The sequence below is a fragment of the Lipophrys pholis genome (assembly GCF_963383615.2).
Source record: "Lipophrys pholis genome assembly, chromosome: 22".
Classification (NCBI taxonomy): Eukaryota; Metazoa; Chordata; class Actinopteri; order Blenniiformes; family Blenniidae; genus Lipophrys; species Lipophrys pholis.
The window spans coordinates 15201654-15227121 of record NC_137644.1 but is presented as its reverse complement, the minus strand read 5'-3'; the positions used below and the strand labels follow the sequence as shown (position 1 = coordinate 15227121).

The 25468-nt window shown below is 40.8% G+C and overlaps 1 protein-coding gene across 2 annotated transcripts in view; it reads right to left on the bottom strand.

The window, feature by feature from the left end:
* grm8a (glutamate receptor, metabotropic 8a) overlaps positions 1 to 25468 on the bottom strand; it is a 240438-nt gene that overhangs the window by 51001 nt on the left and 163969 nt on the right. For both annotated transcript variants that reach the window (XM_080492342.1, XM_080492341.1), the window contains exons 5-6: positions 24377 to 24531; positions 21463 to 21600 (exon numbers count right to left, since the gene is read on the bottom strand). In XM_080492342.1, the coding sequence (XP_080348468.1) occupies positions 21463 to 21600; positions 24377 to 24531 (293 nt within the window). The remainder of the gene's footprint in view (positions 1 to 21462; positions 21601 to 24376; positions 24532 to 25468) is intronic.

Genomic DNA, 25468 nt, shown 5'->3' with positions numbered 1-25468 from the left:
TGTCTTAAATTTATCGGCGTGTGGTGTTTAATAGACATTTCAAGACCCCACACGACCCGGATGTGAACTATTCAGGCAGTCTGCGCGGATTTCTCATTATGCTAAAACATCCACATTCAGAGACGGCGTCTACCCAAAAGCCATCAGTGCACTGAACTGTCATTAACAGCCGCAGCAGCTAAGACTATGAAGAAATACACTCAATATGCAATGATGTTTATTCATTATTTTTCACTGATGACATACCTTTTGAAACAGATTTCAGCACATTTAAACTCACAAATACACTTATTATACGCTGCTATTCCACATATTTAAACTTTTATGTGTGAACGTCGATGTTATGTAAATGGGGCCCCAGCAAAGCCACGTGGGCCGCCCCTGCGGCTGATTGTACCATATCAGTAAAACCTCTCAGCTCCCTGGACTACAGAGCGGACTCTGTGTCAAGAAGGAGGAGGCAGAGAAGTACATGTGACAGAGACAAAAAGGTAAAGAAAGATCTTGCAGGGAAAACAAAAACGTGCAACTCACATTCTGTCAGATGTGATGCATTTGGTCGAATTTCAGTTTTTCTCAGTTTTGATCCAGCAGGGGGCTAAAAGTATTTTTTTTATTTTTAATTTTTATTCTGTGGCATAGGGTTCCTCTCAACCTCCCTCTCGCTGATGCCCGCTGACAGCGCATTGTTCTCGAGCGAAGTGCAACCCTTTCCGGCCCGTCCAGCGATTCATACCTGTGGCTATTTTGTGACTGCACATTACTGGCAGAGGCAGGTTGCTATCAGGCACCACAATATTGATTTTCGTGAGCTCGTACGGGGCAATGATACAGGAGGCTGTGGTTTGGGAAGAAATGCATATGGGACCAACTGTCTGCTTCAGGCAACCAACTGAAACAGGGGGTCAAAAGCTAGCTGGTTATTTTTCTGCAGCAGGCATGGATAGAACTACTTGTTGCTCATCAGAGTTAGCCGACATGTTCGTTCTGTGCACCGCTCGCTCGCTTTAGTTTGACATTTAGCATGGAAACCAGCTGCACAAATGACAGTAACCTTTATTTATCCACAAATACGTGCACCTCTCGGCCAACAACCTGCTCAACATTCATAATTACGCGTATTCACACCTCTGGAGAAGCTGAAATGAGAGGAGCGCTTTCCTTATTAGCATCTGAAGATGCTGGCCACATGCCCAGTTTTTAAACCTCACGGCCGCAGCTACGTTTAATTGTTTTCACTTCCTGCCACTCACAAGCAAATTTTATGTTCAAAAACGCTTGTTTGTATAGATCAATTAATCGTTTGATTTTTAATCAAGCTGACAGTTGATGTCCTTAGTTGTTCAGCTTATGTACATGCACAAGGCTTTTGAAGATACTTGAGGTTACAAAGACACCTTGAGGGTTAATTTGCTAACTTCTCCAGTGATATTACTGATGCTGCTCAGCCTAACAAAAACCTATGGTGCGCAACGGTTTGGCAAAAGCTCCACTCGACCAGCTTCTGCATCCGTACAAACCGAAAAGCAATAGAAAAAGTGAAGCAAGTCGATACTAATGCAACTAAGTGACTGGCAAATGCTTTGATAGATCCTACTGAGAGTTCATTTCCTGCTCTTTTAAGTAATCTCCAGGCATCCACTGCCAGACACAATGAATGTACTTTTGACGTTGAACAAAGACTTCATGGATTGTGCGTCTCAGATGTGTTCTGACACTTTAATCTTTGCAGAATCTCTTATTAAAAGAAAGAAGAAAAAAAAAGCATGCACCTTTGTATGAATCAATTAAATGTATATTTTGTGGCTGTTCCCCCCGGTGTGGAGAACTTGTACCCAATAAAAACCGCAAACTTTAAAGAAAACATATTTGGGCAGGATAATCTACTTTACAAGTTGACCTCTGAAGGAAATCCAACTGTAGCATTCAGCTTCATGACATCAAGTGCAGTGCTTTATCCTTGAATGCTTGAGTTGTTTTCCTAACACTATTACACCAAGTTGAGGCAAAAACTATTTTGACAAGTTCTGATTGTCGAACTTAATGGGACGCGTCCATCATTACTGTGATGTACTGCCTCTACGGTTATTCTGCTCTGGGCGCCGGTGTGAACTTGAGGGTCATTGACTTTGCACATCACCTTTAAATTGAGTTGGCAAAGATATGTGAGGAGAGATCGGAGAAAGGGTCAGGCACCATTTGTTTGCACAAGGCTAGTCTATGTGACAGATCAGCAAAAAGTCAATCTCCCATCCTCCAGTGTGAGGTATAATGTCTGAAAGTGAAAAAGAGGTCAGACAAGACAGAAAGGACCAGAAAGGTCAGCGACAGACGAGTCTGCATCCCTTAAAGATTAGTGATCGGATGTATTGTTGTGATTTACCACAATCAACACCATCCAGGTGACGAGGGACACAAAGAAATTCAAAGTACTGTACCAACGATTCAATGAGTGCAGAAACGAACTAAGAAAACAGATTTGGTAGAGGGAGGAGTCATGATGACCTTACAAGGATCCCATGAAAAAGTTTGTTTTGAAAAGCTCTGTACAAAAAAAACTGCTACATATCAATTGAATATGGTATATAATAATATTACATTTAATGATAAGCATAAGAATAACAATATGTATAAGAATTATTATTATTGCATATGCTACGTACAATAACAGATATTATTATTATTATTATTATTATGCATCCCAAATCACAGCTTATAGAATCAAGATCATGAAATGTGGTTGAAAAACATCTATAAATAAAACAGATATGCTATTGTGCAAAAACACAAGTATAACAATATAACAAGAATATATAGAGGACTACCATTGAATAGATCAGCTACCTGCTGCATAGAAGTGAAGTACCATCAACAAGTAGTCTTCACTATACAGTGTGCAGTCACTTCTATAGTGTTCTTGAAGTGCTCTACATTTTTAGTCATATTCTCACACTAATAGAGTCATTGCCATGCAGGGTGCTCCAGCTCCTCTGTGTGCAATTTGACGTTTAGTGTTTTGCCCGAGGAGCCGCAGACATTCTGGGCCAACAGAGCCGGGATTCAGACATTCAATCAAGAACCCAAATATCACTTATTGTGAGTCAAAAACACATGACAGCAGCCTGTGGATCTTCTTTGATGGCGATGAGTGACTTCCAAAAACTGATATTTATTGGCTATGCTATGTTGCTAAGCTAAACAGCAATATGATAGTTCCTCAAACTGTAAACTCTCAGCTTCGTTTTGTTACAGTGCTACTTCAATGACACTGACTGGGTCGGCAGCTCCAAAGTTTGGTGATTACGAAACCCCCAGAAAAAACGTCCAATAAAATGATTCAAAGAAAAACATTTAAACCACTCCTACAACAAATGTACCTGCTCCACAATGCAGCCTTGAAAATAATTTCATGATGCATTTAGTTTGTTTTTAAGTATTTTTCTATTTTCTTCAGGCAAGAAGGCTTTTCTAACATGGTTATGGGTCGTATATTTCAAGATATTCCACCGTTTTCAACGATGCTTTTAAAAGAATTTAGTGTTTGTTATTTGAGGAACCAAAAATCCTTTTTTCCCCCCATTTGGCATATGGTTGTGCATTTTATTTATTTGTTTTCCATGGCAATCAACCAGCTGATGAAAGACACATCCTCCAACGAAGACAAGAGAATCCAGTCGAAATATGACAAAGGCGTGTTGCTTTAACCATTGCAATAAATGTCCTAAACTAGTGCTAGGATTTGATTTATAATACTGGTATAATGGAAGAGCGTATGGCTCGAGGAGAGAGTGCACTGCAGTTAAAAACATTGTGTTCAAAAAAAAAAAAAAAAAAAAAGCTAAGACTTGAATGTCTAGGTCAGTGAGGCTTCAAATTAAACTGAGAAACTCGCAAGTTGCAAGAAAAAAAAAAAAAAAAACCTGAAGAGGTTAAAGTAGACCGGTGACCTCCTTACCGAACAACAACTTGAATTCCATGTGCTTCTGAAAATAACGGCTTGTTTTTCGTGATGCGCCAGCGGATGCTCGCACTTGTTTGCATTCCGCACAAATCCCCACTCAGTCAAAAAGCACAACAAAAGTATTGTACTTTGAGCCATGGATCAATGTGCCATGCAATAATGAGAATCTCGCTCTCTCTCTGCTGTTCTTTTGAGATGTGAAATGACATGATGCATCATTAATCAGCATATCGCAAGAAAATGCAATCCTGCCTTGAGACGGTTAAACGACTGTTTCTGTTATGAGTAGTGCTAACTGGGATAACACTACTGTCTCGGTTTCCTGGCGTTGCATCAGGTGCTGGAAACGGAGCGTACGGTGTGTGTGCATGTGTGTGTGTGTGTGTGTCTAGGTGTATGTGTGTTGGAGTACAATGCGTGAAGAGTACAATGCAATCCAGCTTTTTATTGGATATGTCTGCCCATTGTCTGCAGCTGTTAACAGGGTACGACATCAATCAAAGCTCTTCATTTTCTCCCTGCAAATTATGTGTGCAGGTGCAAAAACAGGGACAAAAAAAAAAAGAAAAACTGCTTTGATTGAGTCTTTAACACCTGAATAGAACAATTAATAATCATTAAGCTTTCTGTTTGTGTGTGAAAATGAGGAAACTTGCCAAAGGGGATAATAACGGGATACAGTAAGTGCTGAATATGAGATGTGCAGAGATGGATGGGGCAAATCTTTATAGGTTGTTCTGCGCCATGTCTGTCTTATATATGTTGCACAGTACTCCATTTCCCAGCCAGCAGCTGCTAAATTAAATTCTGCCTGTGTTAATGACATCGGAGACCACAGGCAGCTTGTCTGGCTGGATGCAGGGAAGGCAGGATTTTTCACTGAAACCTCTGAGAGGCAGAATTACAGATGAAAAGTAACTTTCATGTTTCATAAAAGATTTCCAGACCCGCACAAGGAGGCAATCATCTCTACATCAGCCTCTGAGTCATTTTCATATTTTGTGGCTGATTATTTGTTCTTGTTGCACGCGCGTGCAGGACAGGCACCGCGATCTGTTCCGTTTCTGGGTCCATGCACGGGCATTTTTCATCTTTTTAATGAAAACCAGCGGCATCAAAATGCACCGCTAACATGCTTTCGTGATGAAAGTTTGCCTTGAATTTGAAATAATGTGCAATTTGTAGAGCTCGATACCTGCGATTACAAAGTCAATTGTAGTAAAAATGATCACTTTAAACTCTCTTGACAACGAAAGATGAAAAAAAAAAAAACAGGCACTTGGAAGAACTCCTTGAAGATTACATCACGGTGGTGTTTTTCATTATTACCGCTATTTAGAATTGGTATTCCATTTTGAAACAGACCTCTTTAAATACCTCTTTAACTGCTTGATGCATCACTTGAGTCTTCTATCGCGGCACTTCAACATGAACAGAGGCGGCTGCAAAATGAGTCACATCAGGGTGTCTGGAAATAGCATCAATGTCTCCTTAAAAGTTTCAACTTTTGAAAAGTTGCAAACACCTAATGTTGGATATGCTCAACTATTGGAACAAATGTTGACAAGGTAACAACCTTGAGCAAAACAACGTTTTCATTTCATACACTGAAACCGCCGAGAGTGGCTCAAACAAATCTGATCCCTGCAACATTTGTTATTACGGCCTTGTCGTACGTTGTTACCCCAGGACCGATAGAAACACTGAAGAGTTTTCAGATTTTGAAGTGCTGGTTCAGTTTTGTGTGACCAGAAAACCTGAAACTCTGGAAATGGGTATGTTTTGATCTGTTCGTGGATGCGGTCAAGCGCAATTTCTCGTTTCAGTTAAAACGGAATCGTTTTTGTTTCACAAAAGTTTCGCGTTTACACGGCAACAATTTGAAAACAATGTTTTCATGTTGCCAGTAGTGGGTGCTGTTATTCTTTTCTTAAAATTGTTTTTTTAATAAAACGACACACGTGCAGAGAATAATACCCTATAAATATTAACAATGAGTACACAGACATTCGTATAGACAGGTCGATAAAGTAAGCTGGCTATTACAGGTGACTCAGCTATGAAACGACCAAGTCCCAGAAGAAAATAGACTGGGAGTCATGACACTCTGGGGGCCGCCATTGTTGTTATTGTTCCTACTTGCGCATGCGCAGAAGAACTGTTTACTATGGCTGCAGTAGTAGCAGCATTTCAGAAAAGTTGCATTTTCCCCTGTTTCCATAAGAAAGGAGCATTTTCAAAAAGTTGTAACTTGGGAGAGGTTTTCAAAAAGCAGATAGTAAAACTCACTCAACTAGTCATATCCCAGCCCTGACTGTCAGTGGAAGCATCTCTACTACCCTGATCCTCAGATCAGATGTATAAATCTATCCTTTGAGGGTTTTTTGGGGCTATTTGTGTGTATGTGTGTGTAATATATATTTACAAACCTATTTCCATAAAAACAGGCAAACAGCATTGTAGAAAATAGCCCTCAGTTTTGTTCTCGTAAGAATTAATTATTCAGCTTGCAAATGTGGGTTCAAATAAAGCTACTGAATATTCTCAATGATTATTGTACCTCTCAATGAAAACAATAAAAGTTGCATCTTCTATGATGATAACACACATCCAGTGGTGAACCAATATCAACAAAGTTTTGCACACATTGGTAACTAGTTTCCCTTTCCGCTTGATTTTGTTTTGTGGATATTTTTGAAGGCAAATGAGGGAATTTCTCCAGACTCTGATACCATCTGGCGCGAATGTGATGATTTTTTTTTAAAAACAACATTCAATGTGTGATAAATCGCAGTCCATCGCACTACCAAAAATATTTTTCATGATAGGTCTTCGATAAATCTGCTAATGAGAACAACACTGCAGTTTTCAGGAGAAACAGATTGATGGTAGATTAAAATGAAAATGAAGCGCAAACAGTCATTTTTCAAGCCTCCGCAGTAGGATTTCCTCACTTTTACTCAATACACTGGTAATCAGGATTTTGAGAATCGTAATAGATCTTTATTTACTTTCATTTTCATTCAAATGAGAGAAAAAAAAGTTCCGTCTTTAATCTTCTCATCACCACAGTGCAAAGTGTGCGTCTCTTATCAGGAGTATCAACCCCTGGAATCTGTGTTTTACTGCCTTGCTAGTAAATCTAGTGCAGTATTTACCACGAGCTCGGCCTAATACATTAAGGCACCGAGGTGAGACTAATGCAAGACGGCTGACTGGCTAAGTCGCTTTGATGAATGCCTTCATGGACGAGCGTGCCGAGCAGATTTTACACATACGCTGATTGATGACATAGCAAATGACAGACAGACTAATGATTCAAACAAGCCCTTTAATTAAACATCAATTTGAAACACATATTCAAATCCCACTTTCTCCACTGTCACCACCTAAAGGAAAAAATAAATTATTTTTTTTTTTTCCCCCCCACAGTTATTCCTCCTTTCCTGCTGTTTGCGCACATTTTCTGAGAGTCTGAGATGTACGAGGTGCACATTAATTATCTATACCACGAGAATAATGCAAACTCAATTCAGTTGTTGATGAATACATTTGCATAAGGTTGCTTAATTAGCTTCGCTCTCATTCATCAAACAAGCCCCGAACACATCACGGAGATGACAGGATAGCGAGAGGCTGCCCACACACATTTATTAGCATCCTTGTGGAACCAAAACACGGATATGGATCTATTTTTCTTAAATACATCGTTGCATTTATGTCCAGAGATATGAAATGAGTTGCCCACCTACACACGCCTCCACTGACACACGCCTCCTGTTATTCCGTGGCCTGACTCGGAAGAGAGAAATGAATAATCAATATAGGAGAATAAGAAATGAACATCACACAGAGATTCTGCTCTGCATGATTTGACAAGAGAGCGCCCGAGCCGAGGGGTTGTGTCGATACTGTGCTGCACAAATAACTTTCATCAGAAGCGAGTGTGTGTCGTGGAACGTGCCGGCAGCCACGAATGTTAAAGTGCATCTGTCAGCACAATCATCCTATAGGGGCTGATCGTTAAGAAGACTCACACTCGTTTGGGTAGAAAACTCAAATATGTGTGCAGATTATTTATATCCATCAGTCGATCCAATGTTCTCCAAACACAAGAAGACACATTAGTGTTTAGTGCTTCATGATTGTGTAGAACCAGAGCGCAGTGGCAAATGTTTTAGAACAACCATCTGTAAACTAATTCAACTAGAACTTCCCTCGGCAGAGCGCAGACCTTCGCCCACGCCACATTTGTTTGCGGGACTGAGTTAGCATGATACCACGATAGCCCTGAGCTCATATCGATGCTCCCGAGGCAGGTAAGGTAGCTACATCACTGTGTGAAACACTGAGCAGGGAGCGTCTCCATGACAACAGACGCTCATCTCCTTTGATGTCCTCCATGAGGTGCCTCTCTCATCCGCTTTGTATGGGAATTTGTTTCCTCTGTTTTTTGGGATTTATTCAGAAATGGTAAGCCATTAACATCCCAAAACCTAATCGATTGGTCCTTGGATGATGACGAATCATCCCTGAACATTTCATGCAATTTGGGTGAGTAGTTTTTGCGGAAAGTTGGTAAAACTCATCCATACATACATACACATACATACCAATCAGTAAATAAAGGAATAAACACATACATAACCTTCTCAGCCAACTTTCGTTGGCTAAAGTAATAAAAATATGAAATATACGGGTTTGTCAAGAACAGTTTAATTAAATAAAAAACTGTTTATAATTGCAGGTGGTTATGTAATTGCTACAAATATTAAAAAAAAAACCTTCCACTGCTTCAGATATGTTGATATGTACATCAGGAAGTGTCATTTTACACCTTTCTGTACTGTGACAAGTCAGGACACATAAATCCAGATCCAATCTAATAATCCACAATGGTTTTCAGTTGGAATCTCACTGAGCTGTTTCGTTATCACACAAACGGAACAAAAGTGTTGCACAAACTCCAAAAAAACATTCAGCGAACTAAATTCCAAATTATTGGTGGTTGCAACTACTTTGCAATAGACACTTAATATAGTTTCACAATAGATATGAGAGACAGTTGAGAATCTTTGACCAAGTATACCAGGTCTCACCCCAGACCAGCAATCAAACTGTCCTCATTAAGCAAAATGGAGCTCATAAAAGAGGTGCAGATGATGCTAGATGAGGACCCCAACCTTGATGAAGACCAGACTGACAACAGGAAGGCTCATCTCTCATTTCTTTCACTTTCCGATTCGCGGAAAGTCGATTAAATGAGAAACTGGTATGAGACATCTCAGCTAACTATGAGACTAATGTGTGAAAATAAGGTGTTTCGTCATGTTCATACTTCAAGAGACAGATTTGCAGGGACCTATTAAACAACTTCCAATGTTTTGAGATATTTTTGAAACTTATTTGCAGATCCCTTGACAAACTGTCAGCCCAGTGAGATCGGGGCTGCAACAGTGCTGACATCTGACCGATCATGTGGCGGCCTGCTGTCGTAAGGGGGAGGACTTTAACCGAACAGAGGACGCTATGGAGAGAAGCTGTCGTGGTGATTATCTTTCCAAATTTGAACATTTAAAAGACATTTATCGACCTTTCGTTACACTTTTTGGAGGAGTATTGTTGACGACTGGGGAATCTCTAGACCAGAGATTACCAACTTGGTGGCAGTCGCACCTGCGAGTAGTTTAAAAAGAGTTTTCATGAAATGACTTAATGACTTCATAATGTTGTTTTCCGAGCCTCCTGCCCCAACCTGTCTGCAGCACGTGGACTCGTCTGCAGGATGTGGCTTTTTGTCTGTTGAACTGAATCGAGAATTCCTACGCCCTACCCGAACCAGGGTTAAAATCTGTCCTATCCTTTTCTCTGCTTCTATCCGGCACCCCCCACCACAACAGCAGAAAACCACCACCAATAATTCAATAATTTCTACACCACTACTACCACAACTTGGGGGTGCAGGAGGCTGGAGCACCAATGAAAGTAATTCCAATGGAAGTGAATTCAGTTGAAGGCCAAGGGTTCTGAGTGCAAGTATACTCCTCAGCGACGGCCCTCAAACTGGTCAACAAAACCAGCCATCACAGGATCCATCGCTCTCCTTCCAGGAAGCCCTCCAGGACTTCTGCTTGACATGCAGCTCCCTTTTTTCCAGAAAGCCCGCTCATTCACTCCACTGAGACTCGGAAGATGATCTGTGAACGCTGCGGCCATGACAAGCATCTGGCTGCACAGCTTTCTGTGTCACACACTTCCGGATCAGATCTATGACCAGCACATGGAGGACTTCTCTTTTTCATGGGCAGACATCAGTTTATCATAATTAAGGGATTGCTTCGACTGAACAACTCTTGATTTGACGCATTTCATTAGCTGATGTGATGTGTCGGGTAATTTGTGGCTAGTGCATGTTGGTAATGTGTCACACCGACACACGGCTGCCTACTGACTGATGATCTTCCCTTTAAACGAGCGCCATTCACGCACACTTATCTAAACCTGACCACACTCCTGGCAAATTGAATTTTCCTCATTACATTTTTGTTCATGTCCAATTATGTACCCTCAGACCTGCACATGTGGTTCACTGAACAGAAGAACACACTCCTTGCGGCATGCACCCCCACCTGGACACACTAATACACACAAACAGAAAGCCTCTCTAATTGTAATGAGATTCATACGGAAAGACATCACTTTTGCATATAATGCAATGTAAAAGCTGATTTATTTCATGTTGCACAAGTGTAAGATTTTGTTACACGTTTACACACCATTTTCAAAAGCAGGTTGTACATGAGTTCTGAGCCACCCAGTCTATGTTTCTATACATCATTAAACAGCCATAAAAAGCAGCATCTTCTCCTTCTTCCTTTGCATTTTGGATGATGACGGTGCTCAGAGCCACTAAAAATGCTACTTTTTTAAAACCACTCCCAAGGTGGAACTTTTCAAAAATCTTCTGACGCCGTCTCTGTGTAAACGGGGACAAATGATGCAGCTTTTCTGAAATGCTACTGCTGAACATTCGCACCACGGCTGTAGTAAATAGGTCTTCTGCACATTTGCAGGTATATGGACAATAACAACAATGGCGGCTTCCAGAGTGTAATGACTCCCAGTCCAGATTCTCTTAGGACTTAGTAGTTGTTTTTTTTAAGTTGAGAGTCACCTGGAATAACAAATCAACTTTGTCGTCACGAATGTCCTTGTTGGTGCCATTGTTAATATTTAAAGCATATTGATCTCTCCGGACATTTATGTGTGATTTCATTACAAAAAACAACCAACAGCACCCACTAGTGGCTCAAAACGTTTTCAAAACGTGTTAACACAAATATTTTCTGAAACGAATATGCACAAAAACAATGTGTTTGGACTTGGGACATTGTGGTGTAAATGAGGCCTTATTAACTAACTGACTCGAGTGGATAAGATCACATTACTGAGTGACTCACATTTACCAGAGTCCATAAAATATTCCACTGAATTGATATGAAACCGTGGCAGTGGGAAGTCAAGGCTACTTGACATAAAAACTCAACAATGGTCCCTACGTGCAAATAAAGCCATTATATCACTTGTGCCAGTTTGAGAAACATCACGTCTCCCTGATCTCAGTAACTAACCAGTTCAATTCAGAGATTTTATCACAGACAAAAAAAAAAGAAGCTAAAACTATGAAAATATGACAGCAGTTCACATAAAGTGGGTTTCATAAGAACTTTGGTACTGCAGTTGAGCTTGCCGCCTTCTTATCCTCGCCTTTCATCTTCATCCTCTTTCCCTCTCAAACCTGCTGTCAGACCAAAGCTAGGAGGGTTTTTGCTTTATGAAGAGCAATTTGCTGCAGAACACCTCTTTTCATGAATAATGTGACACCACTGACACATGGGGCTAATGTATATTACATCTCTAGGTTATCTCTGGTATACATTACTGTGGATGTTATTCATATTATGCTGAATCACTGTCTTGGCACAACTTGGCTATATGTTCACTTGCTCTTCGTCTTCCCCGTTAACTTTTTTTAATTTCCCTTTGTCAGTCCATCTTTTCATCTCGTCACAGCACAGCTCTCCACCTGCACATATGAACAACACTTTCTTGTGTCGCTGAAAGAATGTGTGCTTCGTGTAAGCGGGCCCGGTGTATTGCCACTCTTGAACGCGCGCGTGCACAAACAGCCTAACAAACACAGCAAGGGCAGAGATAGGAGACAGGAAAGGAAAAAGAAAAAAAAAAAGACACAAGTGAAGGTGGGTGAGGGATGCGATAAAGCTGGAGAGAAAGAAAATTGCATCAAATAAGACAGAAGGCAGGAAAAAGAATTATAAATAAGAGCGAAAATGAAAGGTGATGGATTGTGAGTTCAAGGAGGGAAGGTTGTGGGGAAATATAATAAACCGACTCGTGGAAAAGCAGCATGTGGAGGCAGTGACACCTATAAGTCTACAGCAGCTGAGGGACTTGTTCTATCTTACCTGCAACACATTAAATAAGGTTGGGATTTGCACATGCGTCATCTGTGAGTGTGTGTAGGTACTGGTACGCATTCACAGACGAGAATGAGAGGCAGAAAGCTATAACTACGCACAGGCAGGTTCTTTTTTTACACTATCAAACACAAGTATAAAGTTAGCTGATGGTAATTATACTGCCAGCAAAAGCAGAGTTCTATTTTTGATTGCAGGAAATCAGCTTTCTTGAATTTGTTACTCGTAAAAAGACACCAAAATCAAATAAATTCAACAAAGAAAAAAGGTTTCGACTTATACTGAACAAAAATATAAACGCAACACTTTTGTTTTTGCTCCGATTTTTCATGAGCTGAACTTCTTCTCCTTTGCTGAGATAATCCATCCCACATCACAGGTGTGGCATATCAAGATGCTGATTAGACAGCATGGATATTGCACAGGTGTGCCTTAGGGTGGCCACAATAAAAGGCCACCCTGAAATGTCGCAGGTTCTGAGGGAGCGTGCAATTGGCATGCTGACTGCAGGAATGTCCACCAGAGCTGTTACCTGTGAATTGAATGTTCATTTCTCTACCATAAGCCGTCCTCCAAAGGCGTTTCAGAAAATTTAGCAGTACATACAACCGGCCTCACAACCGCAGACCACGTGTAACAACACCAGCCCAGGACCTCCACATTCAGCATGTTCACCTCCATGATCGTCTGAGAGCAGCCACCCGGACAGCTGCTGCAACAATCACTTTGTATAACCAAAGAACTTCTGCACAAAATGTCAGAAACCGTCTCAGGGAAGCTCATCTGCATGCTCGTCGTCCTCATCGGGGCCTTAACCTGACTGCAGTTCGTCGTCGTAACCGACTTGAGTGGGCAAATGCTCACATTCGATGGCGTCTGGCACTTTGGAGAGGTGTTCTCTTCACGGACGATTCCCGGTTTTCACTGTTCAGGGCAGATGGCAGACAGCCTGCGTGCCGTCGTGTGGGTGAGCGGTTTGCCGATATCAACGTTGTGGATGGAGTGGCCCATGGTGGCGGTGGGGTTATGGTATGGGCAGGCGTATGTTATGGACAATGAACACAGGTGCATTTTATTGATGGCATTTTGAATGCAGAGAGATACGGTGACGAGATCCTGAGGCCCACTGTTGTGCCATTCATCCATGACCATCACCTCATGTTGCAGCATGATACTTGGCACAGCCATTGAAGAGGAGTGGACCAACATTCCACATGCCACAATCAACAACCTGATTAACTCTATGCAAAGGAGATGTGTTGCACTGTGTGAGGCAAATGGTGGTCACACTGGTTTGCTGCAAACCATCCATTTTTTGATACCATCCCACCCGACTGCGATTGTGGGCTTCACCCTATAGATCGCAGGTTTATCGTAAAGCAAACACAGAGAGATACCAGGAGAAAACCCCCACTCAAACCATCTGCTAATATGGATATGTGTAATGTTAAAGCTTTGAAGCTGTTACTAATTGGATGTGAATAATTTTACGGCATTTGCTCCTTGCTGTGTGTAATCATGAGTCTGGTGTCAAGATAAAATAGAACAGCTGATTTTACTCTAAACTTGAGTCCACGCTTACACTATTTTTTTTTGGACCAATCAAACCAAATACAGCGATACTGAGCTAAATGGAACTGACGATTATACAGTATGGCCTTCATTGTTTAAATCATGAATAAAAAGAATGCATCTGATAAGCACATGGAATACACAAATTCTTTTTAGGAACAGCTGGTCAGTTTCTGTTGTGTTCATGTTGCAAACCTTTTCATAGCCAAACAGCCACCATAAGGTCCGCATAGTTTATGTTGTTAAATGTGAAAGTTGTAGTTATTTTATATAAAAAAAAATTTTATTTGATATGTCACATATATGTATATATGTCAAGAACAATTGGATAATGTGCTGCTTTTGGTGCATCCATGACAATGCAAAAGGATGACAGTAGGTAGACATATATGTCCACTTAATTATAGTTCCAGATGGCCTGCTTAATACTAATATATTTAATTACATAACAAGTGCACAAGTTAAGTCAGCAAGAGTCTAACATGTACTACTATAGAGATTTACTTTCTAAGAATCCGGGCGCATGTACAAAGCACCTTCTGTATTGCATATCTGTTTGCTATAGATTTGCCAGCTACCACACACACTTGCACATACACACCCACAAGTGTATGTCTGGGAACATTTACAACACCATGTCCACTACGAGAGGATGATTTCACTGCAGCTAAGTGACACTTCCTCTCACCTCCTGAAAACGGCTTCAAAAAGTCGTGAAACCCTGTCTGGATCGCAGTCCGCAGTGTGTGTCTGTGCCTGTCGGTTTTAATTGTCCATCAAACTCTCCATCTGTGTTTGTCTCTGTCTCTCAGTCTTCTCAGCCCTTAGGCATTTCCACGGGGGAGAGAACAGTTTATTCAGCCTCCGAGCCTAATAACTCTCCTTCCCCATCGACCTCGTTAGGATACGGTCTATTTGCAGCGAGCGAACATGTGTTTGTACGCAAGGGTAAATGTGTGCATGCTGGGCTAAGTCAGGATCTAATTAACTCCTGGACTGCCTGCTAGCGTGGATCCATCACTTGTGTTGGAAGGAGAGACGTTGCATCTTTGAAACCATATGTTTTTTCACAGAATAAGAGAAGAGGTTGAGTCACGGAGGAAAGGCATCAAAGAGTCATCTGGTAGCTTTTAGAAGATAAATTCCTCCTTTCACAACAGTCAGTAACATATTTACATTAAACTAGGGAATGTGAAGTAGTTTTCATAGCTTTTTGTTGTTTTTTGCTTCTTCGTGCGGCTGTCCCTCTCTCTCCGTGTCCAGGATGTACTCTGCCTTTGCACATAGTCAGCTGGAAGTCTTAGTTTGAGTTGGAACATACTTTTATAGTCTAATTTCACCGAGAGCACAGCATGCTTCGTACCTTATTTTAGATATGACCTCAAGTCATCGATGTGATCATTTTATTTCTCCAAATTTAAGATGTTGAATATCTTTTAATTAAACAGATGTAATACTACCCATAATGTGTGTGTCTTGCTCTATAGCATAAACACGCCCAATGCTCCAACATTAAAGTCAAATATTTCATAATTGTCATGATACTCAGTGTTCACTGAATGGCCTCCATGTTATTAGACAAGTAGTTCATTGGATGTATTGGCTGCATGTGTTTTTCCTCCATTTAGTAGGGAGAAAGATCTCTGACTGAGTGTTACTGGACCCATTAAACCCAGCGTGCAACGCTTGATCCATCCATAATAAGCAAAGCAAGCACAAACTATACAGCTGCATAAAGCATACATTATTGCAAATTACTTTTTGAATGGCTTCACAGATAGCTTTACAAATAGCGTCTCCAAAAGAACTGGCCTTTCATAACAAGTCAAATGCAACCACTGATAGTAAAATATGCAGTTTATGAACAGATTTACCACATTTATGGTGAAAATTAACAATTGCACGAAGCAGATTAGTTATTGTAGCCATGTGAAGGATCTTAACTGAGAATAAACACGCAGACACACACACACACACACTGAACTACAGATGAAAATCAGTCCAGCAGTGGCAATAACAGCAAGATAGTAACCGTATTCTGCTGAGAGGCCCATGGCGTTTAGAAGTAGTTATGGATTTCACTACTCGGGGCTCATTAAATGATAAAAAACAAAAACAAATTCAATTTCTCCAAATTGTGAGGTGAGACCACTTAACAGATTTTTATCTCCTGTAGTCAACATCCACATAAATGATTTCGCTGAAACCGTCTCATCTCCCAATGCACAAATCTGAGATCAAATTCTTATTTTAGACAGAGGATTTAATCAATGCAGATAAAATATATACTTGCACAGCACATAGAGATTATTTCACATTTTGGCCTCTGTATTTGCTGTTGAATATTTTCTGCCGTGCTTTGTGGTGTCATTTTTAGTATTGCCAAATAACAGTGGCGGTCACCATGGTTGAATGTTGGGCTTGTGGGCTTTCTTTATGGAGTTTGCATGTTCTCCCTGGACAGTGGTGGACTCCAGGCTATATGCAGGTAAATGGCATAAACCTACTTATTTTGTAGTGAGCATCGCATACAGCAACATCTAAATCCCACTGTTGCGCACCACTCGGCAGTATCTACGAGCCAGTTTGCCGATTTTTGTTTACAGAGCAGCACGAGGGCGGACAAGCCAATCAGTGGCAGAGAAAGGCGGTTTATGATGAGGCAAATATTGCTACCCGATAAATTATGTGACGAAGAGAAAATATTATGAATGGATTTTCACTAAATATATGGTCTAAATAATGACGTTTCTGAGTTACTTTATAAGAAGGCGAACAACGAGAGTATACCGACTTCTCCAGGGAACATTACACTGCTGACCCTGAGGATTCACAGGTTTTCTACATACATATATATATGGTCAACTGGTGACTCAAATTTGCCCGTAACCACGTATATTTTTGTGACTGTCGCTGGCACTGTGATGGACCAGGAAGTAACTCACTTGTTGTTCAGTGTCAGATGTGATAAACACCTTAAGTTAGACAAAACTGGAATAGTAGATGAGTGGATGTGCGGCCATTCAGATTAGAATTCGATAGTTAAGAGAATTATTATTGGAGGTGCTATGTTGGGAAAAGCCTAAGAGCGAGAAAGGTGACCTAAGGTTTACGGTCAACAGAGTGAAGAAAATGAAATATTGGTACCTTTCCTTTGAGACTTGCACAATTCAAGTCCCATACAGTTGAAAAAAAAAAAAAAAAAGTAAAAGACTGCGATGTAACACCCTTGTTTCCTGCTCGCGGTGCACTTTAATTCCACTGTGTGTTCCTGAGGCTGAAAGCTTCCGTCACAACCAATGCTAGTCACTGGTGGAATGGATCCATTCATGTGCTCAGGTGGAAAGGTGTGTGTGTGGATGCACCTTCATGCCACGTTTTTCCCCTTTTGCTGGCGTTACAATCCATGTGCTCCGCCTGTCCGTCATGCTTACGACTGTGTGTGCGCGTCTGACGAATCAGCCGAGCGCCGGTTCCAGAGAATATGGATGTGATGATACAGGAGACCAGTTTTAGTTTGACTTTACAGGGTCAGGCAGGGTCCCTTCCGTCTGACTGCCCAACCCCAACCTCCTATTCCCACATGCTCAACACTACCAGGGGAGGGTAGGGAGAGGAGGACAGGAGAGGCCGACAACATTTTGTATTCAGGACCTGGGCAGAAGTGAAACATTTCAGCTTGATGAACTTATGAACTTCACTTTAAGTAGCAACCTTGTTTTAGTAAGTGTACTGTGCACCGTCTAAAGTTCCAGTGGATATGGGCATGTCAAAAGCCCCTTTGGCAGATTTAAACAAAGCCCAAATGTGAAGACCAGTGCAATATTTCATATAGGATGTTTTTGGGAGTTTAACATTAACCAAACCAGTGTTAATGTATGTGAAACACAGTTACACCTTGCAGCATGTCATGAAGGTACATATACTCAAATAGAAAGTACTAAATAAAGTCCAAAGGAATATTTCTCCCATGACAGCTCGAAGCAATGTCTTCAAAGGTTGGCACACCGAGTCTAAAGCTGCACGTGAGTTCTGAGCCTCCTTATTTGTGTGTTTATGCTCCTGCACGTTATTAAATGTCCATAAAATGCAGCATCATTGACTTCAGACCCAGTCTGAGTTGATCAATAGAGCAATTTCTTTCTATTGCCTCAAGATAGCGGCGTGCCACCAACTGGTTTGTTCACAATTTGGTTTTTCGTGTTATTGGTACCGGGTGATTAGATCAAATCTCATCAAATAAATTTCAATCTAAACATGCAAATTTGCAAGAGACTTGCTTTATGACCTATTAAAAGCCAGAGTTACCATTCAAGTCGAATTTCTGAGAGATTCTGGAAATTGTTGAATAGCAAAAATATAATTGTATTTTGTCCGTTTTTTTTCCTCTAAAGTGGGCAGTAAGAAAGATAATCCCTTTATACAAAACCACAATTGCAACCATAAGAACAGAACATTAGTGCACTCAGCACTTTAATCCACAAACATGTTTGTGAACATGAGTGTCTGTCGGCTTATCTGTGATCTTGTGATCTGGGGTCTGCCTCAGTCACTTCCCCCCGCAGGCACAAGCTTTACCTGACTGCAACACTTCCAGCTGAACATACTTTCATTCCACCTTCTGAGCTGTTCTGGCTCATGTGCTTATAAACATATTATTCATGTCTGAAAAGCCGAGGCTTTTTACTTCCTCTCTCACAAGTCTGAGTGCCTCGGATTCCCCCCCTCCGTTTTTTCTTTTTTTTTTTCTTTTGTGCTTCGTAGTCTCACGATGAAAGATGGAATGATGAAAGATGAGAGCTGTGGTAATGTACTCTAAATAAATCATTAAAATGAATTTATTGGACTGGAGAACAGATGTCGTGCACCGGCAGGAGTAGCTGCATCTCCTATAAAAAGCAACTTAAAATATATCATGCAGTGACTACAATGCTGTGTGATTTTACGTGTTGGAGCATGCTGGGTATGTTTTCATAAAATATGCATTATTTTCATGTAACTCATTTAGCACTGACAGAGGAAAGGAGAGAAAATATCTTGTGAATGAAATAAAGTGCAGAGAGGGAAAAGCAGGAGCACATGATGTATAGGTTGTTCGATGATGTTTCATTTTTGGAGGTCCGTTCATATTATATTAAACTTTTTTCTTTGGTCCATCTATACAAACACTCATTCAATCCTTGTTGAATATTTTAATCCATCCATTAACCTTCTATTCCCATCTAATCGATCCAATCCCAGTAAAAGACATCCAGAGAGACAGACAACCATCTACACCTACGAGTAATTTGATTACAAGACGACCTGACGTTAAGTACATGTTTTTGTGTATGAGAGAAAATCAAAGTGCCAGAGAAAACCTACGCAGTCCATCACCGTTCCAAAATATCGGAAATGCGTGAAGTTGTATTTTCAAACTCTGCAGCTACAAGAACAGTCAATAATTTCATTAAAACAATTAGAATTAGATGAGAATATTGTATTTTGGCACGATAGTGGTGAAAGCTTACCAACCTCATTGCTTCTTCTAACTCCGCCTTCCTGAGGTGAGTTTCCACGTTTTCCTCCATGCAATTCAGCTTCCTCCCATAATCCAAAGACTTGCTTGTGAGTTTAATTGGTGACTTTAAATTGCCTGCAGGTGTAAGTGTGTGTGTTTCTAATTGTGTATCTCTGCGCTGAACTGGTGACCCCTCCAGGATGGAGCCTGCCTTTTTGCCCTTGTTAGCTGGGAGGAGTTTCAACTCCCAGAGACCCTGACTCACCTCAACGTGACATTAAAACTTTACACTTATAATATGGCATACAGCATGATTGTATAAGAATATAATGTCTTTCATACTTTAGAAACAATTTGATAATCATTGTTGTATTTGATGCAGGACTACTTATTTCTAACTTTTACCTTAAGAATCTTAAAGAGGTGTTTTATTTATATACAAATTCTAATTATCATGGTTTGGTTTGGTTGATAGCAATAAAAATATTGATTCCCATATCATCTGAGTAAAAAATAAAACAAATTGTCTTGTAGCTTGACGGTTATTGTTTTTCAACTCTTTTTTTTGTGTCACCGTTGACACAAACATTCTATTAATTGCAACCGTTGACACAAGTGGGCTTTCTGCAAGCCTCCACGTGTGATAATCGCACCGTGGCACGCCGGTGACCTTGAGCAGCGGGCTGCTGATTGGCTTCTGTGTTGATGATTTGGAGGTCACAAACCTAAGCACTTGGAATTAATGGACTCTGTTGTGGACTACAGGGATCTCGACACATACACGCCCATATACACAGATGTCAGCACTGGTAATAGACGGTCAATGGGAGTCAGGCCTTACAAACCTAATTAGGTGAACTAATGGCAGGCGTCAGCCGGGGAATACTCGCTGTGACACTCATGTAAACACGCGCGTGCACTCGCAGCAGCACAGAAGTTATATGACACCTACAATTGGAAGAGGTTACACGTATGGGTCACTTCTACTGGCACTGCCAACTTTGTTGCTACAAACGGGGGCAGCCACTGTCAACGGGTATGCAGAGAACGCTGCCGCTGTCTTGTGCAAAATAAAAAGCTGCAGGCATTTTGATATATAAGCCACACAGATCATATTCGCACAATGCAAAAGTGACAAGCAAGAAGTGCCTGTGAGAGAACACAAACACACACACACACACACACACAATATCACCTGATTTACAATCACCAACTCAACAGATATTTAATTTCCTCTCGAGCACTGAGTACACAAACCATTGCTCTTGTTGAGCTCTATTGCTCCTTCAAGCCAAACACTGAGTGTGTTCAGTGTTTTAGGGTTACTTATTAGAGCCAGCGGCGCTCTTTACATCATACAGTACAGACTAATTAAACCCCTGAGTTTTTCTCGGTTGACAAATATTCAGATGCCATGGACAATCCAAACAGATATGAAAATCCCAGGATGTTTTTAGGATAGAATTACCATATCTGAAAGTACTTTTTTTCTGGGGCAGTTAAATCCTTTACCAAGAAAAAAAAAAGCAAGATATAAGGATGTACTTTATAAAATGCAATTATAACTTGCCACCTGCCAAATGTGCAAAAAGGTTAAAGGTTACATGTGTGGAATCAACCCACCAGGCGATTCAGCAACACTTAACCCATTTGCATATATGTAGTCAGATGTAAATATTATCAAATGATCCCATATGAGATGCTAAACGATGAATCTTCAATGACCGTTTATTTTAATCAAACATTAAAATGTCCTACTTTCCACATGAGATGTGTTGCTTATGTCTACTGTGTTTAAAACCTGCTATTATTTACCTTCCACATCATTGCAACCTTTTCAGAATGAGTCTGTATCAGAAAACAACAACGATGTTCTTTAAAATCATATGAATCAATGTAAATCACAGAAGAACTCCTGTTTAGAGGCTTACCGGTGCATTTCTTCAGGCTTCCGGGCCGTTTTCCGTGCATCCCCAGTTTACAGTTGAAGTTTTCCTCCCAGAATTCGGCGAACCAGACATTTCTTCTGTTGTTGGACAGCGAGCGGCTACGGAAATATCGGTCAAACGCTGCATGAAAGATAGAAAAGATACACGTTGAAAAATACATAGCAAACAGTGTCTTTCTTTGTTTTTCTTTGTAGAAATGTTAGATACTTCTATTTATCGCACAGGAGGACTGAACCTATATCATCCTTACAACAAGACCTCCCATATCTTGTTTAATGGTACGATCTGAGGTGGGCACTACCACCTGAGGGGACGGGCACTTATCCAGCCCTGAATTCGCTTTCAATAAAACATAAGAACGTCATAGCATTGTAGCACAGTGTGAAACATACAGGCGTTTGAAAAGCCAATGTACAAGCCAACTGTGAAGACATTCAGTGTTATAATATAACATAACAATGCGGGGAGAGGAATAAGAAGGTGTTTGTAGTTTTTACAATTTAATGGAAAAGCTTGAGCCACAGTCGTAATCTTCTCTCCCCACATTGTTTTATTCCCCTTATTAGCATTACCAAAGGTGTTTGGCTCCTTAAGAGAGAAAAAAAGAGTTCTTACAATCCCTATGGAGGCGAGGTATGCAAAAGCAGGCACACTGTCTAACCTCACATGCACCTCAGATAAGAGGGAACACCATGGATAGGAAATAACCCTTGAAGGGTGAGGGGGTGAGGGGGTGGGGGTGGTGGGGGGGCTATCACACTGATTTGGACAGCCTGTGCCGTGCCTTCCTGGCTTTAAAAGCTGACAAGAGCTGCCCTGATTAATCTCCTCCGCTGTCACAGAAATGGGTCCTGTGAGCACCTGTGCAGCTCCACTGATAGTTCGACTGCTGGGAACAGTGGGCTTCCTCCTGGCGCGGCGTAACGGGAAGCACGCGTCCTGTGCGATCGCACGCTTCCCATTGTGGTGACAGATGAGATGCTCACCAAGATAACCAAGAGCAAAGAGCCGTGGTGAGCCTGTGTGGCTCAAAATATTAGTACCCAGTCACTCATATTTGGACAGAAAACCATTTGTTCCAAAAAAATAAATAAAAAAAACATTCTTGTGATTACGATGAAAATAATATTTTGCTATGGGGGAGAAGTGCAAACCCACTATGATGGACATTTTTTCTGTGTGAACTGACTGCAATAAACCCGGTGTTTAGTTTCTGCACCCAATGGTGAGTGTTTGGTGAGTCTTTGAAATCTGATCAGTTTAAAGTACCTGGGTTTTTACAAAAACTGAAATTTCCTCCTCTACTCTAGTTCTATAACATAATCAGAAGGGTATCTTGTTTAGTAAATAAGTCATGTCTAATGCTTCAGCTCTTTCTCAACTTAATCAAATAAGATTTTTAAGAAAAATCTCATAATCCAGGAGTCAAGAGTCAACTGCACCATCTATTAATACTCCACAAACATGTATATTTATGTGTAAATGCATTAATAATAAACAGTATTCACTCCAACCTAATGATGAACCCAAAAGACTTAAATTCACCACTTTCTATTAAAATCCACTGGCCCAAACTCTGGAACTGTATGGACAAACTGTTTTCCTCTTTGGCCTTTTTAAAGGCTAAATGATTTAACTAGCTGCCGTCCAAATAGCATCCCATTGATTCTGATATATGGTCTGCTTTAGGTGAATGTTTTTATTAATTCCTTTGCGAAGTTTTCTCCGCTTGTTCTTCCTTCAACCGTTTTTTCTTTTTATTATTGATTATTGATGGGGGAGGATTTCATATAAGCCCTCTCGGCTTCTTTCCTCTCCTGCACAGCCAAGTTTTATATCTCATAATTTTGCATTATATTCTGATTCTGTGCGAATGAAATTAAAATAAATAGACAGAAGAAAGGAGTTTATATCTGTAGTATGTTTCCCGTCGAGCTTAGGACCGTTTTCACGAGAAAGTTTTCAAGTGAAACTGTTTGTGACAATTGAAGGCGACGGCCAAGCCGGAAGACAATAAATCCACCACAAAGACCGCAACTGAGAAAAAAAATAAAAAAAACAAGTTTGACTGATAAATATAACATATCTGCAGATTAACACCTTTAAAGATTGCTAATTAGCATGTTAGATTTGGTGTCATCTTCTGTACAGAAAGTGTGAAACGACACACAGGCTCACTGCTGGTTGTGACAACACGTCGTCTATTTTCAAGTCTTTTCCAGTCATTTCAGTTTCTGTCAGAGACACCCAGATGTGCCGCTTTTTAACGCCAGCACATTCCCCAAAATGGCAAACTGTTGATTTGAGTGAAGTATAAATAGTAAGAGAAAAAAAAAAAGTAAACATCTTTAATAAAAAAAAAAAAATGGTTGAACCAGTTCATTTTAGACTCAACAAAAACTGAAAAAGTGAAACTTATTTTGAAGGAGAGTTTTTATTTAATTGATTATAATAAATGTTATCAGGTATACCGGAATTGAATTGGTAGATCAGTGTATATTCCATCAGTTTTCTGTTCAGTTTGTACATCTCTCCTCACATCGTGTTCCCTGGTGGATATCAGCCGATGGTGACTCTGATTCATTTAAACATTTTTTTGTACCTCACTTTCGGCTTGAACCTCCAGGAGTCAATTATCTAATAGGAAGCTCTGACAAGGAACAAATGAGGAATCCGCTCTGGACCTGTTGCCTACTGCGACTGCGATGACTACTCTTTTCACTTTTCACCCTGTCCACATAGTTTAATCTACCGGGGCTTTGACAAGACACCAATTTGGATTTTTATTTTTGGTTCAAAATCAGGTGCATGAAGCATCAGACAGTCATTTCAGGAAGATATGAGTTATTGCCATCAGTCTTTACCTACGAGACAATAACTTCCAAGGTATTCTTACCGTCCACAGACGCTCGCTTGGGAAGAATGGTGATGGCCCCCTCCGCTACTCTCTCCTGGCCAATCACAGGAGATATCTTGGAGCCCCAGCTGTCTGAACCCACCCACAGGAAGTGGCCCGTCTGGTTATTCTTTTTAGCCGCGTCCAGAACTCGTCTGTTTAAGAAGAGAGATGAGAATTAAAACGCTGAAAAACAAATGTTCTGGAAAGGGCAACAAAAGGTTCAAGTTTACTTCATTATGTAAACGAAAGCAGATTTGTATCGTAGATTTGGTGATGCATTAGGCATATCGAAACAACAGAAAACACACAATGAACTGGACATGCAGACTCTTAGTCGAGTGGCAAGAAAAACAAGACAAGTGCTCAAAGTCCCGCCATTTCCAATAGGTGAATAAGATAAGATCCGATCCAAATTTACATGTTTTCGGTGTCCGGATAAATTTTCATTTGGTGGAAAATCGTGAAAACGGCTCTTTAGCTCTTAGAGGTTACGGACCACTGGGCTTGAGCTACAAAGTGCAATACTCGTAAGCAATTGATTTCCTGTGAAGTCCATCTCATATTGCACATTATTGTGTTCAGAGGTCAGAGCTCAAGCTCCATGGTAACTAGGAAGGAAGGTAGTATACACCCTGGAAAGGTTACCAGGCCAATACACCTCACGTGTGGGATGAACCCGGATGGAACACGCAAACTCAACACAGAAAGGTCCTGTCAGGATTCAAATCCACAACTTTTCTTGCATTAAGGCAACAGCACTAATCAGGCAGCCCTCGTTGTGAAATATTTTAATGAAAAACTCTGGAAACGGGAACATCAGCAATTCTGTTTAACATGCTTTAGTAGGGGTGTGCTGGAGGTTAGAGAAGCAAGCCTTTGTCCACAGGATGGAGTTCCACCGCCAAGGGGTTACAACTGTGGTTGACTGGGCTCTTGACCTGTAACTGCTCTTCGGAGCAATAGCAGCAGATATAGGATTCGGGCCAGAGTTTCAAAATTTTACATCACTTCATGAGAGCTCAAGTATAGTGAACTGATTTGCTCCTGCATTATTGGTGGCAGAAACCTTCAACTATATGGCGTTCCATA